At 35.3% G+C, this 19,088-nt stretch overlaps 1 protein-coding gene across 1 annotated transcript in view; it reads left to right on the forward strand.

Moving 5' to 3' along the window:
* STXBP5L (syntaxin binding protein 5 like) overlaps positions 1–19,088 on the forward strand; it is a 473,308-nt gene that overhangs the window by 318,233 nt on the left and 135,987 nt on the right. Inside the window, exons 15-18 of the mRNA XM_025375463.1 lie at positions 177–217; positions 4,338–4,555; positions 6,584–6,756; positions 8,462–8,587. Of these exons, the coding sequence (XP_025231248.1) occupies positions 177–217; positions 4,338–4,555; positions 6,584–6,756; positions 8,462–8,587 (558 nt within the window). The remainder of the gene's footprint in view (positions 1–176; positions 218–4,337; positions 4,556–6,583; positions 6,757–8,461; positions 8,588–19,088) is intronic.

A 19,088-nucleotide genomic window follows, 5' to 3' on the forward strand; every position in this document is an offset into this window, starting at 1 on the left:
TTAAGAAATGAACCATTGTTTTAAGCTTAGAAATGGTTTAGCATACATTAGTTTTCATTAACGTGGTGTTTTTGAATCAAAATTGTATCAACAGTAACTCAAGTTTCTGTACATTTGGAGTGATTATTATTTTTATTTAGTATACTTTAATTAATGCTAATTTATTTCTCATCTAGTCATGCAGATGGATCAATAAAATTTTGGGATGCTTCTGCAAGTAAGTTTCAAGTTTCTGTACAACAGAAACCAATTGGTTAGTATTTACTTATAGCCAACTACCACTTTTTAGTTTGGGCAATTAAAATTTCAGATATATTTTTAGCATACATATGTGGCTGTGTTACAAAAATCCATTACCTACATTGTTAGATCAGTTGAAAGTATTATCTCTACTTTACTTCTCTTCTGTAATATAAGGTAAACAAGACTAAGTCACTCTTTGTCAGCAACCCGTTATATCCACAAGAGGCATGATACATCAGAAAAAGTACCAAACTTTGTCAGATTAACTCTGTTCAAGGAATTTCCTTCACATCCTACCTGTGTGGTCTTCGCCAAGTGCTTATATCCCTCCAGTCTTCTCTTCTCTTCCCCACTCATCTACCACATCCTGCAAAGATCAAATGATTTGATAACTGTAAGAACTCTTTTTAAATTCTTGAGAATTATGTAACTTAAAGAATAAATAAGGTACTCTGCTCAATGTTGAAGGTCATGCAAAGATACTTAAGACTTCATTATACTCACATATACCCTTCAGAAAAATTGTGGTCATTAGAAAAGGTAAAGAAATGCACATATATAACTATAGGGAAAGCAGTATAAGAACTCTAAATGCAGATTATTTAGATCAGAAATGAGAGAGCCTTATTGAGACCTGGTAGATCCAGGAAAGGTATTTTGATGGAGTTAACATTTAGTGTGAGTTTTGGAAGATAGTTAACTTTTGACAGGAATAGGAGTGAAGAACAAGTTAACAGTGACTCTAAGTTTCTGCATATGAGTAACCAGGAAGATGTAGGTAACTCTTTTGGAAAGAAGGAATATAAGAGAGCTTTGAATTTTTTAGTAAAACCAGAAAATTCAAGTAAAAATATCCAACAGGTAGGGAGAAAAGTCAGAAATGGAAACCAATGAAGAAGCAGCATAAAAGTGATATTTGAAGCTGTAGAAATGAATAGCTTCTGAGGAAGACTACAATAAACACACAAGCAGAGGAAGAAGGTTGAATATTGACAATATTCTTAGCCCACAAGGTAGAGTCCCTTGAACAAGCAAACAAACTATCAGCAAGAGAAAAGGATTAAAAGATCTAAACTCATGCATTCTAAAGTCCCCTTCTGATTTCACATAATAAAAAGCAAGTGCCCAAAGAGAAACTTCAAAGGGCAACAGACTTTCTGTTGATGAATCTTTGAGTTTGTTCCTGGAACAAAATTCATTGCATAGTGATGCCAGTGCTCCTTTCCCACCGCCTCAGTCACTTTTTGGCTTTTAAAATGTAGAGGACCGGGCGTGGTGACTCACATCTGTAATCCTAGCACCTTGGGAGGCCTAGGCAGGCGGATTGCCTGAGCTCAGGAGCTCGAAACCAGCCTGGGCAACACAGTGAAATCCCGTCTCTACTAAAAGAAAAAATATATATATAAATTAGCCGGGTGTGGCGGCATGCACCTATAGTCCCAGCTACTTGGGAGGCTGAGGCAGGAGAATTGCTGGAACCCGGGAGGCAGAGGTTGCACTGAGCCGAGATCAAATCACTGCACTCCAGCCTGGGTGACAGAGCAAGACTCCGTCTCCAAACAAAATAACAATAATAAATAAAATAAATAAATAAATTAAATTAAATGTAGAGAACACTTTAACACTTTAATTATTACAGTGAATAACACCTTTAAGCATGCATAATAATATTTTGAGAAGGTAGTTTTTAAATAAATATTTTATCACATTTAGAATATAAATTGCAAATGATGGCAGCATGTTTAATATTTTTACTGTAATCAAGGTCAATCTCCAACTTAATGGATGTCTAAAAAAAATCACTTGGTTTGCTAACTTTGTGAAACACTGTCTAATATAGAAAGCAAAATGAATTTGAATTACTGAGTTTATATTATTATGTATCTTAGTTTTCTATTGCTGAGTAATAAATTACCACAATTTAACAGCTTAAAACAATACCCATTTGTCATCTCACTGTTTCTGTGTGTTAGGAATTTGATTATACCTTAGCTAGGTCCTTTGCTCGAGGTCTCACAAGGCTGTAATCAAGGTGTTGGCTGGGGTTGCGGCTTCATGAGACTCAAGGTTCTCTTCCAAGCTTATGTAATTGTTGGCAGACTTCATTTTCTTGCACATTCAGAGCTCATGGTAGCTTGCTACTTCAAAGCTAGCAAGAGAGAGTGTCTCTTTACCTTCAGGGAGGGCCTCAGTCCCTCTTTTAAGGGGGCCATCTGATTAGGTTTGGCTTGTTAAGAATAAGCTCTTTGTTGATTAACTCGAAGTCAACTAATGAGGGACCTTAATGATGTCTGCAACATCATTTTACTGTTGTCATGTAACATAAATAATCATAGAAATGATATCCTGACCTCAGAAGCCAGGCTATAGCACCCAATACAATCCTTTGCCCATTTTTTAAAAAATCTATTTTAGCTTGACATATTACAAGCTTACAAAAAATTGCAAAAAAAAGTACTATGAAATGTTTTATACCTCTCAACCAGATTCTCCAAATATTCTTTCCCTCTCTCCGGCTCTCTCTCTTACTCTTTCTCTCTTTCCTCCTCACATTTTTCTCTCACACACATGTACATATATACATATAGCTTTTTTTCTTATCCATTTGAGAGTAAGTTGGAGACACATTACATACCCCTAAATACTTCAGTGTGTATTTCCTACAAACATTCGCTTACATAACCAGACTTTAGTCATCAAAACCAGTAGATTAACACTGACACAACACTATTATCTAATCTGCGGATTTTATTCAGCTTTTGCAAATACACACACACACATATATATGTATGTATATATATGTGTGTGTGTATATATGTGTGTGTGTGTGTGTGTGTGTGTGTGTGTATATATATTTATTTATTTATTAGACAGAGTCTCGCTGTGTTGCCCAGGCTGAAGTGCAGTGGCACAATCTTGGCTCACTGCAAGCTCTGCCCACTGGGTTCCCGCCATTCACCTGCCTCAACCTCCCGACTAAAGTAGCTGGGACCACAGGCGCCCACCACCACACCCGGCTATTTTTTTGTGTGTGTTTTTAGTAGAGACGGGGTTTCACCATGTTAGCCGGGATGGCCTCGATATCCTGACTTGGTGATCCGCCTGCCTCGACCTGCCACAGTGCTGGGATTACAGGTGTGAACCACCGCGCCCGGCCGCAGATTAATATTCTTTACAACAAAAAATTCCAGGATTATTTTTGCATTTAGTCATTGTATGTTCTGAGTTTTAAAAAATCTGGAAAAGTTCCTGAGTCTTCATTTCATGACATAGAGGTTTTTGAGGAGTTCAGGCCAATTATTTTATATAATCTCCTTCAGTCTGGTTTTGACTAATGTTTCTCATTATTAGATTCAGGTGATGCACTTTTCACAGGACTCATATTTAAAACTTTACTCAAGGATCCTTTGTAGAATCATAGTTCTTTTATAGAGTTATTACCATCTGGTCTCCAATGGAAAAATATTCCCCCAAATATTCTTGAAAACAGTTCACAAACACAATTTAGGAGATTATATCTGACCCTTTCTTGACACAGAGCCACTCAGAAAAGAACCCTTCTTAAATAGTTACAGATTCTTGGACTCCCAATATTGCTAACTGGTAAATTACAATGTTTCTTATCTCAAGGAGTGTCTAAAAATTTGTTGAGAGGAGTAAACCCTCTAGGAATACCATCACCCTCTCATCTAGCAATGAAAGGGGAAAACTGAGATAAAGAATTAAGGAGTCTCTGCTAGGGAAGAATTATTTTCAATATTCCCATTTTAGACTTTCTGATCCCCAATATTTTCATCAATAAATAATGATTAAAATACTTCCTTCATGAGACTTTTCTGAGAATGACTCAAGAAAGCAACTATATATTCTTTGGAATGTAGTATATATTCAAGGAATGTTTATTTTTTTCCTGTAGTCTCCCTCTAGCTACTGTACTATATGAAAGCGTGGCATTAAATGCTTACTAGATAAATGTAATTCACTTTGTCTACTTAGGTTTACTTTTGTGGTTTAACAAATATATTGGTAAAGCTTTAATAACATCTAAGAATTAAGTTTAAATTAGAAGATAACTGTGCTTCGATGTCTTATAGTAACTCTGCAGATGCTGTACAAGCTAAAAACTTCAAAAGTGTTTGAAAAACAGAAGGTCGGAGAAGGAAAACAAACATGTGAAATTGTAGAGGAAGACCCATTTGCCATTCAGATGATTTACTGGTGTCCAGAGAGCAGAATATTCTGTGTATCAGGAGTCTCTGCATATGTCATAATTTATAAATTCAGCAGACATGAAATTACAACAGAAATAGTGGTAAGTTATTTAAAATTTAACTTTCACTTTTACAGTTATTAAAAGAAAACTATTATCACAGATTTGACTACTACTTGGTATAGTTTCCATGAAGTGTGCACTATGTGGTCAGTAATACAATTCGTAGGATTTTAAATTATTATTGTTACTTACTATAACATATTAATAAATGGTTTGGCTTAAAAGGCCAAAACAATTCTCTATCAAACCTTGATATTTTTTTCAATGTCAAAACAAGCTTAGTATTTTAAGTTAATCTTGTTACAAATTAAACATGTCACAATTTTCTCATTTTTCTCTTTGATTTTATGTGAGTTGCAGCTACCTGGCCAAAATAAGTCAACTCTACAACATGATGGTTTGAAATATTTTTTATATTGTGGAATATATACCTATATATTCTTCTATATATACTAATAAAATGTATAGGTTTTATACCTGTAGTTATTGATTTATTTTGCATAAAAAATGAAATTAATGCAGGCTTTCTTTGTTCTATACTTTTATTAATTTTTAAGTGTATCTGATTTGTATTTTCTCATCAACTGTTTGCCATACATGATTATTTCTCAGCTACAATAAGGTTATTTTTAATGATTTTCTGTGTAGCAACATTTTTACGGGGTGGATCTAATTGTGGGGCAACCTTACCTAATCTTAATTTTTAAATCAATGAATACTCCACTTATTCAAAAGAATGATGATTTTATGGGATAAATTAATTCTAAATGAAGCCACCTATAAACAATTGTCCTTCTCTACCTTGCCCCTTTTACCAGAATATAAAGATTATTTACTATAGGCCTGTGTGTAAGTGTTTTTACCTCAACAGCTAAAATTAGTATCACCCTTTTATTATATAGTAGCTAAAAGCCAAGGCTTTGGAGTCAGATAAACCTATGTTTTAATTCTGGCTTTCCCATTAAATATCTGTGTGACCCTGAGCAAGTCATAAGTCAGCAGTAGAATGTAGCTATGATTCAGTTTCATCATGTGTACAATTCCCTGTGTAAATAAAATGGGAAAATAAACTTGAAATACAGATACCAATTTCATAGGGTTCTTGTGAGGATTGTATAAAGACATTATAATAGTGTCCTTACTGTAGTGAGCACTCAATAATTGGTAACTGTATTGTCACCACCAGAGGTTTTTCTATAGTTTTAAAATAATTATGACAATAATTTTGGTAATATTCCCATAATGACATTTTTGTAAGTAATTGTTTTCAATCTCAAAAATGCTCACTTTTACATTGTAAGGCAAATATGTGTTATAAAAATCAGCTCTAATTAAATCATTTAATGTATTTTATGCATTCATAAAGTATTTAGTTTTAAAACTTTTTTAGTTTAAAAAAGGGTTTTAGGTCACCTTTTTATTCCTATATAAATTGTTATATGCTTTTTATCAACTAATTCTGATCAACTAATTAAATTAAACAAAAGCCAAGGTAATGAAACAACCAACCAAAAATATGGAATTTCTATTGGAAAATTTTTAGTGAATTAATGCAAAGTTAAAAATGCAATGAAAGTTTTTTATACTAAATACTTTAAACAAGTAATTTTTTTATACACACACAAACATACACAATACACACACACATACATGTTTGTGTGTGTATATGAAAAAAGTTTAATTTCTTTCATTGGAATAACCATAACCAACTTCTCATTTTATTTTATCACATATCAAATTGTAATTTATACTATATCATAAAATATATTTATTATATAAAAACTTTATCTTCACTGAGTTATTTTTCTTTTAATTCTGAAGTTTAAAAATTTACATTTTTTGTGATTGCCATTGAATATTCCATATAATTAACTATTTGATTTAGTATGAGATACTGCTCAACTTTACTATAAGTAGTATTGAAATTATTAATTTGAAAAAAACTGTGTGAATGATTCCTAAAAAGTTATCAGGTATTTTAATGTGATTATTTATTATGACTTAGATTAAATTAAAATGATGATTATTATTGTGGCTTAGATTAAATTTAAACTTGATTTTTTTAAGTCATTAGAGGTACGACTTCAGTATGATGTTGAAGATATTATTACCCCTGAACCAGAAACAAGTCCTCCGTTTCCAGATCTCTCAGCCCAGCTTCCTTCTTCAGGGAGTCTTTCTGGGAGCACTAACACTGTTGCTAGTGAAGGAGTAACAAAGGACAGTATCCCATGCCTCAAGTAAGAGTTTCTACCAAATTTTAGAACAGTTTTATATATGAATCATATGTCTTTGAAATTGTGACAAATAAAATTAATTTTCTCTAATTATCAAGTTGTTGTCAAGTGATCTACAATTCTTCAGGGGTTAATCTGGTCTTTTTTTTGAACATCCGTGAAGAGGGCATAATATTTTCATCCTTCATTTACTTATTTATATATTTCCTTCCCAGAAGGACTCTAAAGAAAACATGGCTTTGATAGAATAGGAAGTTTGGCAGGGCAGAAACTTGGCCACTTGCTTGGTAGTTTCCAATTGAAAAAGTATATTTATGGGGTGTGATGGCTCACGCCTGTATTCCCAACACTTTGGGAGGCTGAGGTGGGAGGAATGCTTGACGCTAGGAGTTCGAGACCAGCCTGGGCAACATAGCAAGACCTTGTATCTACAAAAAGCTTAAAAATTAGCTGGGTGTGATGGTACACGCCTGTAGTCCCAGCTACTAGGGAGGCTGAGGCGGGAGAATCACTTTAGCCCAGGAGTTTAAGGTTGCAGTGAGCTGTGGTCCTGCCACTGTACTCCAGCCTGGGTGACAGTAAGACCCTGTCTCCAAAAAAATAATAATGATAATTTTTAAAAGTATGTTTATGTAATTTATTTAGCTTTCTTGGAACCAAAAAGAAAACCAAGTTTACTATCTACTACAAGAGTTCTATGTTAGAAAAAAGGATTTCTCTCATGATTGCTAGTATATTGCATAATCTTTCTTTTTTAAAACTGTTATTTATTAATAAACTAAACAAAGATTTACATCATGTTCAATAAAACCTAAAGTTAACAAGCCCATGGTAATATTTTATTGTTTTTATGGTTTTTAGTAGTAGAGTATAAATTACTACTTACTGCTTCTATACCATCAAACCAAATATTTCTAGTATTAGCCGGCTGGAGAATTAAGCCTAAGCAGGGAATTTCTTTGAGCTGCATATCTACATTTGCCACTCAAAAAACTTTAGACAACTAGTTTTCCCATTTCTTACAAATATGCTTATGGAAAATTTAGAGATAAGATTTTAGGAGCAAAATTCATATAATTAGCAGATGCTATACGTTTGTAATCATTGATTGTCCTCTCAAAACTTTTCTTTTGAAGTACATAAAAAGAAGGAAATATGAGCAAATATTACTGAGAGGAAAATCTACAAAGAGGAAACATCATCATAAAATTTTAGCTCATGGATATATTTTTTGAAAGTAGCATCAACAGTATTTGATAATTGGTTGGTTGGAAAGTATGAGAGAAGGATATTAGATTTAAAGGAAAATAAGAATTCAGATGCTAGATATATATACTGGAGGGTAGGTTAATGGTCATTTGTTTTATTGTTATGCTTTATAACTGATATATATGTAACATATATTACATTAGAAAAATAATTACATAATAAAAATAACAAAATAATATTCTCAAAATAAAAAATTGAAGTGTTAAAGGCCAGTTGAAGTTGTGGACCTAACTGACTGAAAAGCCACATAAAGAAATAACTAAGTAATCATAAAGGACTCAGTGCATTTTGAGAAAGCTAGAAGACACCGTCCATCTGCATGCTGCCTGCAATGCCTGGTGTTGTATATTTCTGTAGCATGATTCTATGTAAATTCTCAAGATAAGTTTGACCATGTTTATTTAAACTGTGTATAATAGGATTGTTTTTGCTCTTAAAGTGTTAAGACACGGCCAGTGCGAATGCCTCCAGGATATCAAGCAGAACTTGTTATTCAGTTGGTGTGGGTAGATGGTGAACCTCCACAACAGATTACTAGTCTTGCTGTAAGCTCAGCATATGGAATGTAAGTAATTAAACTTTTTTCTGATATGTATTATTTAGCTAATATGTTTGATTTTTTAGATGTTCCCTGCTCAAGTCCTAAAAATGAAAAGAAGCCCTCACCTAGATTTTTATTAAATTTAACAATATATAAGAAAAATAATTTAAATTCACATTGTGGTTTTTTGTTCTTTCCTGAAGTCAAACCTGTGATAGTGTTCCCAATTTTGATGTTAGTAGGAGATTGTTAGGATTTTATTACACTTATACTTTATTGTTTGTTTTTATATTCTGTCTTTTTTTTCTCTTTATATTTCTTTTGACTTATCCTTTCGAGTTCACTAACTCCCTCTTCAATTGTGTCTAATCTGATGGTATTATTTTTCAGTTCTAGACCTTACATTTGATTATTTTAAAACATCCTGTTCTCTTCCTAAATTACCACTCTTTTCTTTATTTGAACGTACTGAATGTATAACTTTAAAATGTGTTACTTTAAATATGTGTTTGATATTTCCATATTTGGTATCCAGTCTATTACATTTCTTAGTTTTGGGTCACATTATATTATGTTCATGTATGCCAGTTTGTATGGTTTTTTTCTTAGTTGTTTCTGTTTTTTATAAATTGAGAAATGAATATTATAATTTGAAGTTCTAGATGATATTTTCCTCCAGAAAGTATCTGCATTTCCTCTGGCAGTCTAGGTTAAAAAACTACTGAAGGGTGAGAACAACATAATTCAAGCAGACATCAGGTCTTTGAAAGTTGGGTTTTATTCCCATTAAAGTCTAATTTAATTTCAGTTAATCCTTATTTCTAGGTTGTAGCCCTCCATAGAGGTTGTGTCAAACTATACTCCCAACAACAACGTTTAGAATGTCTACTTTCCTACAACCTTTCCTACAACAATGTATAATCAAACTTTCCATCCTGGTCAGTTTGTTAAGTAAAGAGTAGTGTGTTATTATAATATCAGTAAAATTTTCTTATATCTTAAGTGAAATTGAACATCTTTTCCTGTTTTGTGACATTCTGTTTCTATTCTTTGTCCATTTGTTTGTAAAGTTGTTGGCCTTCATAGAGATTTATGAAAACTGTTTATATATTAGGGAAGTTAGCTTTCTCTATAGTGTAATTTGCAGTGATCTTCCATGCTTTTGTTTGCTTTATGACTTTGTTTAAGATGGTTTCTATTTTAAAGAATTTTTTGCAATTCTATTTTTTGTTATCTTTTATGGCTCTGAATTTCTGTCTTATTTAAAAAGTCCTTCCTCACTTCAAGATAATAATAAAAATGTAATAAAAACAAAAAAATTATTATGTTCTCTCTAATATGGTTTTTGTTTCTTTTAGATGTTTAAAGCTTTAATCTATCTGGAATTTTTTAAGTATAAGATATGAAATAAGTATTAAACTATATTTTTCCTGATGAGTAAGAATTGTGCCAATACCATTTCCTGAATAGTTCATCTTTCTGTGCTTATTTGGAATCAACTTTTATCAAATAATACATTACCTTATATATTTCACTTTTATGTCTGTACTTCCTAAGCTGAGTCTTATAAGCTCCAAAAGAATGCCTTGGGCCGGGCGCGGTGGCTCAAGCCTGTAATCCCAGCACTTTGGGAGGCCGAGATGGGCGGATCACGAGGTCAGGAGATCGAGACCATCCTGGCGAACACAGTGAAACCCCGTCTCTACTAAGAAATACAAAAAATAGCCGGGCGAGATGGCGGGCGCCTGTAGTCCCAGCTACTCGGGAGGCTGAGGCCGGAGAATGGCGTGAACCCGGGAGGCGGAGCTTGCAGTGAGCAGAGATCCGGCCACTGCACTCCAGCCTGGGCTACAGAGCGAGACTCCATCTCAAAAAAAAAAAAAAAAAAAAAAAAAGAATGCCTTGAAACCATCAGTAAGGAGTCCATGAAAAACAGTCTTAACTTTGAGTACCTGGAGTTTTCTTCGGGGGGGTGTGGAGGATATATGTGAACATAGTGCTTGCTTCTTGACTAGAATATTATTTGATGGGAAAGCTGGCAACAACAGTTGATGGATGATGGGAGAGGAGGAATGGACTGTGGGACAGCCTATTGTTTCATTATTTGATATGGTAAGAATATATGATTATTCTCTAGCCCAAGTAATTACCATGAAAGATAGTTGAGCTCAAGCCATCTTCTGAATTCCCTTCTCTAGAGGTTGACCTGTAAAGACAAGGAGACTTCAGAATTCAGAGACTATAAAGATGTATCACCTGGTTCAGAAGCTGAAGGTTGTTAGAATAGTTCAGATAAAAAATACTTTCCCTCATAAGGGAACTGTGGAGGTGAAAGTTATTACAGAACTTCTGTATAACTTGTACTTGTTTGAAAATAACAGCTTGGACATCTATCTCATAGAGAGCCTCCACTGCCAAAATCCTAGCTCATGTGGCTACTAGAGTAAATTCCACCAAGTTTTAAAGAAAGAAATTGTACAAGTATTACATTAAATGTTCCTGAGAATTATTAAAGATGAAATCATGTTCATCTCATTTTATGAGGCCAACAAAACTTGATGCAAAAACTTGAAAAGGGCACTACAAAAAGAGAAAGTTGTAAGTCTATATCATTTATGAACATAGTTTTAAAATCCCAACCAAAATGTAGATACTCTAGCAATTAAAAAAGGTAACATATCATAACCAAGTTTGGTTTACACCAGGAATTCAAGGTTTTTAAACATTTTAAATGAATCAGTGTAATTCATCACATTATCGAATAAAGTAGAAAAACTATAGGATGGTCAGGAATGCAAAAAACAGAAACATCTGATAAAATTAAATATCCATTTATGACTTCAAAAGAAACTAATAGCTAAAATGGAAGGAATTTTTCTTAATCTGATACATTTTAGCAAATATGCTCTATGGTGAAATGTTAGAAGCTTTGTCTTTGAGGAAAAAACAAGAGAAGTGTCTTAGTCTATTTGGGTTGCTTAAAAAGATATCTTACAAATGGGTAATTTGTAACAACCAGGATTTATTGCTCACAGTTCTGGAGACTGGAAAGTCCAAAATCAAGGTCTCAGGAGATTGAGTGTCTAGCTCTCTGCTTTGCTCTATGCTTCAAAGATAGCACCTTCTAGCTTTGTTTGCACTTGGTAGAAGGAGTGAACAAATTCCCTCAGACTTCTTTTATGAGAAAATGAATTCCATTAAGAATAGTGGAGACCTCCCAAGGACCTAATTACCTTCCCAAGGCCCCAACTCTTAATACCATCACCTTGGGGATTAGATGGTCTGAATTTGGGGAAACACAAAAATTCAGACCACAACATTGTGAACCTGCTTCCCAAAATTTGTGTCCTTCTCATATTTAAAATACATTCATTTGATTCTAATAGCTCCAAAAAGTCTTAAAAAATTTTAGCATTAACTCAAAAGTTTCATGTTCAAAGTCTCATCAAAATATCATCTGGGCTGGATGTAGTGGCTCACACCTGTAATCTCAGCACTTTGGGAGGCCAGGGCAGGTGGATCACCTGAGGTCAGGAGTTCAAGACCAGCCTGGCCAACATGGTGAAACTCCATCTCTACTACAATTGTAAAAATTAGCTGTGCTTGGTGGCACGTGCCTGTAATCCCTGCTACTAGAGATACTGAGAATCGCTTGAATCCAGGAGGGAGAGGTTGCAGTGAGTTGAGATTGTGCCATAGCACTCCAGCCTAGGTGACAGAGCGAAACTCCATCTCAAAAAAAAAAAACACAAAGTCGCCTGAATCATATATGGGTGAGCGTCAAGGTATGATTCATTCTGAGGCAGATTCTTCTCCAACTGTGAGTTTATGAAATCAAACAAGTTATATGTTTCCAGAATACAATGGTGGGATCAGCACAAGGTAAATATACCCATTCTGAAAGGAAGAATTAGGAAACAAAAAAGGGGTAATAGCTCCAAAGTAAGTCCCATAAAACTCCCATCTCCCTGGGACAGAGCACCTGGGGGAAGGGGCGGCTGTGGGCGCAGTTTCAGCAGAGTTAAACGTTCCTGCCTGCTGACTCTGAAGAGAGAAGTGGATCTCCCAGCACAGCGCTTGAGCTCCACTAAGGGACAGACTGCTTCCTCAAGTGAATCCTTGACCCACGTACCTCTTGACTGAGAGACACTAGCCCACATGGGTTGACAGACACCTTGTACAGGAGAGCTCCAACTGGCATCTGGCAGCTGTCCCTCTGGGACAAAGCTTCCAAGGAAGGAACTGGCAGCAATCTTTGCTGTTCTGCAGCCTCCACTAGTGATACCCAGGCAACAGGGTCTGGAGTGGACCCCCCCAGCAAACTCCAGCAGACCTGCAGCAGAGGGACCTGACTGTTAAAAGGAAAACTAACAAACAGAAAGGAATAACATCAACATCAACGAAAAGGACATTCACACAAAAACCCCATCTGAAGGTCAGCAACATCAAAGACCAGTGGTAGATAAATCCACGAACATGAAGAAAAACCAGCGCAAAACTATGAAAATTCCAAAAACCAGAAAGCCTCTTCTCCTCCAAATGATCACAACTCCTCACCAGCAGTGGAACAAAACTGAGTGGAGAATGAGTTTGGCAAATTGACAGAAGTAGGCTTCACAAGGCGGGTAATAACAAACTCCTTTGAGCTAAAATAAAGGAATATGTTGTAACCCAATGCAAAGAAGCTAAGAACCTTGAAAAAAGGTTAAAGGAACACTAACTAGAATAACCAGTATAGAGAAGAAGATAAATAACTTGATGGAGCTGAAAAACACAGTACGTGAAGCATACACAAGTATAAATAGCCAAATCAATCAAGCAGAAGAAAGGATATCAGAGATTGAAGATCAACTTAATGAAATAAAGTGTGAAGACAGGATTAGAGCAAAAAGAATGAAAAGGAATGAACAATGCCTCCAAGTAATATGGGACTATGTGAAAAGACCAAACCTATGTTTGATTGGTGTACCTGAAAGTGATGGGGAGAAGGGAAGCAAGATGGAAAACCCTCTTCAGGATATTATCCAGGAGAACTTCCCCAACCTAGCAAGACAGGCAACATTCAAATTCAGGAAACAGAGAGAATATCACAAAGATACTACTTGAGAAAGCAACCACAAGACACACAATCAACAGATTCATCAAGGTTGAGATGAAGGAAAACATGTTAAGGGCAGCCAGAGAGAAACGTTGGGTTACCCACAAAGGAAAGCCCATCAGACTAACAGAGGATCTCTTGGCAGAAACCTTACAAGCCAGAAGAGAGTAGGGGCCAATATTCAACACTCTTAAAGAAAAGAATTTTGAACTCAGAATTTCATATCCAGCCAAACTAAGCTTCATAAGCAAATGAGAAATAAAATCCTTTACAGACAAGCAAATACTGAGATATTTTGTCCCCACCAGGCCTGCTTTACGAGAGCTCCTGAAGAAAGCTGAGGCAGATTCTCCTCCAACTGTGAGCTTAAGAAATCAAGCAAGTTATATGTTTCCAAAATACAATGGTGAGATCAGCACGAAGTAAACGTACCCATTCTAAAGGAAGAATTAGGAAAAAAAAAAAAAAGGAGTAATAACTCCAAAGTAAGTCCCATAAATCTCCCATGGAGTTTTGGAAAGAAAAAACTGGTACTAGCCACTGCAAAAACATACCAAATTGTAAAGACCATTGACAGTAAGAAGAAACTGCATCAACTAATGGGCAGAATAACCAACTAGCATCATAATGACAGGATCAAATTTACACATAACAATATTAACCTTAAATGTAAATGGGCTAAATGCCCCAACTGAAAGACACAGACTGGCAAATTGGATAAAGAGTCGAGACCCATTGGTGTGCTATATTCAGGAGACCCATCGTATGTGCAAAGACACACATAGGCTCAAAATAAAGGAATGGAGGAATGTTTACCAAGAAAATGGAAAGCAAAAAAAAAAGAAAAGAAAAAAAAGAATTGCAATCCTAGTCTCTGATAAAACAGACTTTAAACAACCAAAGATCAAAAAAGACAAACAGAAAAAGACAAACAAGGGCATTGCATAATAGTAAAGGGATTAATGCGACAAGAAGAGCTAACTATCTTAATATATATATGCACCCAATGCGGAAGCACCCAGATTCATAAAGCAAGTTCTTAGAGACAGACAAAGAAACTTAGACTCCCACACAATAATAGTAGGAGACTTTAACAACCCACTGTCAATATCAGACAGATCAAAGAGACAGAAAATTAACAAGGATATTCTGGACTTGAACTCAGCTCTGGAACAAGTGGACCTAACAGACATCTACAGAACTCTCCACCCCAAATCAACAGAATATACATTCTTCTCAGCACCACAATGCACTTATTCTAAAATTGACCACATAACTGGAAATAAAACACTCCTCAGCAAATGCAAAAGAATGGAAATCATAATAAACAGTCTCTCAGACCACAGTGCAATCAAATTAGAACTCAGGATTGAGAAACTCACTCAAAACCACACAACTGCATGGAAACTGCACGGAAACTGCACAACCTTTTCCTGCATGACTACTGGGTAAGTAATGAAATTAACGCAAAAATAAATAAGTTATTTGAAACCAATGAGAACAAAGACACAATGTACCAAAATCTCTGTGACACAGCTAAAGCAGTATTTAGAGGGACATTTACAGCACTAAATGCCTACAGGAGAAAGCGGGAAAGATCTAAAATTGACACCCTAACATCACAATAAAATGAACTAGAGAAGCAGGAGCAAAAATATTCAAAATCTAGCAGAAGAAAAGAAATAACTAATATCAGAGCAACACTGAAGGAGATAGAGACATGAAAAACCCTTCGAATAATCAGCGAATCCAGGAGCTGGTTTTTTGAAAAGATTAACAAAATAGACCACTAGCCAGACTAATAAAGAAGAAAAGAGAAAAGAATCAGACACGATAAAAAATGATAAAGGGGATATCACCACTAATCCCACTGAAATACAAACTACTATCAGATAATACTATAAATACCTCTATGCAAATAAATTAGAAAGTCTAGAAGAAATGGATAAATTCCTGGACTCATATACCCTCGCAAGACTAAACCAGGAAAAAGTCGAATCCCTGAACAGACCAATAACAAGTTTTAAAATTGAGATGGTAATTAATAGCCTACCAACCAAAAAATGTCCAGGAGCAGATGAATTCACAGCCGAATTCTACCAGAGGTACAAAGAGGAGCTGGTACCATTTCTTCTGAAACTATTCCAAACAACAGAAAAAGAGAGACTCCTCCCTAACTCATTGTATGTGGCCAGCATCACCCTGATACCAAAACCTGGTGAGACACAACAAAAAAAGAAAATTTCAGGCCAATATCCCTGATGAACATCGATGCAAAAATCCTCAGTAAAATACTGGCAAACCAAATCCAGCAGCACATCAAAAAGCTTATCCACCACAATCAAGTCAGCTTCATACCTGTAATGCAAGGTTGCTTCAACATACACAAATCAATAAGCATAATCCATCACATAAACAGAACCAACGACAACAACCACATGATTATCTCAATAGATGTAGAAAAGACCTTTGATAAAATTCAACACCCTCTCATGCTAAAACACTCTCAATAAACTAGGTAGTGATGGAACGTATCTCAAAATAATAAGAGCTATTTATGACAAACTCACAGCCAATATTATACTCAATAGGCAAAAGCTGGAAGCATTCCCTTTGAAAACTGGAACAAAATAAGGATGCGGTCTCTCACCACTCCTGTTCAACATAATACTGGAAGTTCTGTCCAGGGCTATCAGGCAAGAGAAAGAAATAAAGGTATTCAAGTAAGAAGGGAGGAAGTCAAATTGTCTCTATTTGCAGATTACATGATTGTATATTTGGAAAACCCCATCATCTCAGCCCCAAATCTCCTTAAGCTGATAAGCAACTTCAACAAAGGGGCAGGATACAAAATCAATGTGAAAAAATCACTAGCATTCCTATACAACAATAACAGACAAACAGAGTGAACTCTCACTCAGTTGCTGCAAAGAGAATAAAATACCTAGGAGTACCACTTACAAGGGATGTGAAGGACCTCTTCAAGGAGAATTACAAATCACTGCTCAAGGAAATAAGAGAGGACACAAACAAATGGAAAAACAGTCCATGCTCATAGATTCAATGCTATCCCCATCAAGCTAACATTGACTTTCTTCACAGAATTAGAAAAAACTACTTTAAATTTCATATGGAACCAAAAGAGAGCCCGTATAGTTAAGACAATTCTAAGCAAAAAGAAAAAAGCTGAAGGCATCATTCTACCTGACTTCACACTATACTACAAGGCTACATTAACCAAAACAGCATGATACTGGTACTAAAAGATATATCAACCAATGGAACAGAACCAAGTCCTCAGAAATAACACCACACATCTACAACCATCTGATCTTTGACAAACCTGACAAAAACAAGCAGTGGTAAAAGGATTCCCTATTTAATAAATGGTGTTGGGAAATCTGGCTAGCCATATGCAGAAAACTGAAATTGGACCCCTTCCTTAGACCTTATACAAAAATTAAAGCAAGATGGATTAAAGACTTAAACATAAGACCTGAAACTATAAAAACCCTGGAAGAAAACCTAGGCAATACCATTCAGGACATAGGCATGGGTAAAGACTTCATGACTAAAACACCAAAAGTAATGGTAACAAAAGCCAAAATTGACAAATGGGATCTAATTAAACTAAAGCTTCTGCACAGCAAAAGAAAACTAACATTAGAGTGAACAGGCAACCTACATAATGGGCGAAAATTTTTGAAATCTATCCATCTGACAAAGGTCTAATATCTAGAATCTACAAGGAACTTAAATTTACAAGGAAAAAACAACCCCATCAAAAAGTAGGCAAAGGATATGAACCGACACTTCCCAAAAGAAGACATTTATGCAGCCAACAAATATATGAAAAAAAGCTCATCATCACTGGTCATTAAAGAAGTCCAAATTAAAATCACAATGAGATACTATCTTTGTGATTTTAGAATCACAAATTGTGATTATTAAAAAGTCAGGAAACAATAGATGCTGGAGAGGATGTGGAGAAATAGGAATGCTTTTACACTGTTGGTGGCAGTATAAATTAGTTCAACCATTGTGTAAGACAGTGTGGTGATTCCTCAAGGATCTCAAACCAGAAATATTATTTGACCCAGCAATCCCATTACTGGATATATACCCAAAGGATTATAAATCATTCTTCTATAAAGACACATGCACACATATGTTTATTGCAGCACTGTTCACAATAGCAAAGACTTGGAACTAACCAAAATACCCACCAATGATAGACTGGATAAAGAAAATATGGCACATATACACATGGAATACTATGCAGCCATGAAAAGGTATGAGTTCATGTCCTTTGCAGGGACATGGATGAAGCTGGAAACCATTCTCAGCAAACTAACACAGGAACAGAAAACCAAACACCACATGTTCCCACTCATAAGCGGGAGTTGAACAATGAGAACACATGGACACAGGGAGGGGAACATCACACACTGGGCCTGTCAGGGGTGGGGTGCTAGAGGAGAGATAGCATTAGGAGAAATACCTAATGTAGATAATGGGTTGATGGGTGCAGCAAACCCCCATGGCACATGTATACCTATTTAACAAACCTGCACGTTCTGTACATGTATCCCAGAACTTAAAGAATAATGAAAAAAAAAGAATAACTGAAAGATATATATTAATGATTACCATATTATTTACTTGAATACACATTAAACCAATAATAGATTGATTTCATCTAATGAATGCAAACAAAGCATTTGTATATAATAAAAAGGGAAAAGCAGAGAGAGAAAAGCCACGGCCACTTTCTAAACAATGAATTTTCTATTTTTTTTCATTATGAGATGCTAATGAGTTAGCAACCAGCCAAAAGACCAGTCAGGGTATTTGCTTTTGGGCAGCTGTCTGAATCGTCAACTAAACTTATTTATTAGGTTTTCCAAAAGGCTTTAGCTGTTCAGTTTGTCACACATATATGGAAGACATTTTCTGTATTATTTATGTCATTATCATTTAGTAGTATGTCCATCTGAATTACGCCAGGTCTTTATTATTCTTCTTGTTATAATTTCTCAATTTCACCCTTTTGGTCAAACTCAGCCCCCGAACTGACTGACCATGAGGGCCTCCGTCTCTTTATAGAACACAGTATTAGTTGTATGGCAATGCCTATGTAGCAGCATTTAAGTATCTGGACGTTAGACATTAAGGGAGGAAAAAAGCATAAGACAATCATGATTATTATAAGAAATATTTGGAAACCACTTGATGTTCAAAATCCTGGTTGGCCTAACTCTAACCAGGAAAATAATTTTCAAAGATTAATGTCGTCAGCGTTAGTTAACTCAGTAACCTTACTATTCCATTCACTATTGTTTACTCTTTTGAAGAACATATCAAGGGGCAAATGTTAAGTCAGAAACTGTGAAGGGTCTAAGTTGTTTCCCTCTTGGAAAATAGTAA

Source organism: Theropithecus gelada, chromosome 2 (genome assembly GCF_003255815.1).
Source record: "Theropithecus gelada isolate Dixy chromosome 2, Tgel_1.0, whole genome shotgun sequence".
NCBI classification, from domain to species: domain Eukaryota; kingdom Metazoa; phylum Chordata; class Mammalia; order Primates; family Cercopithecidae; genus Theropithecus; species Theropithecus gelada.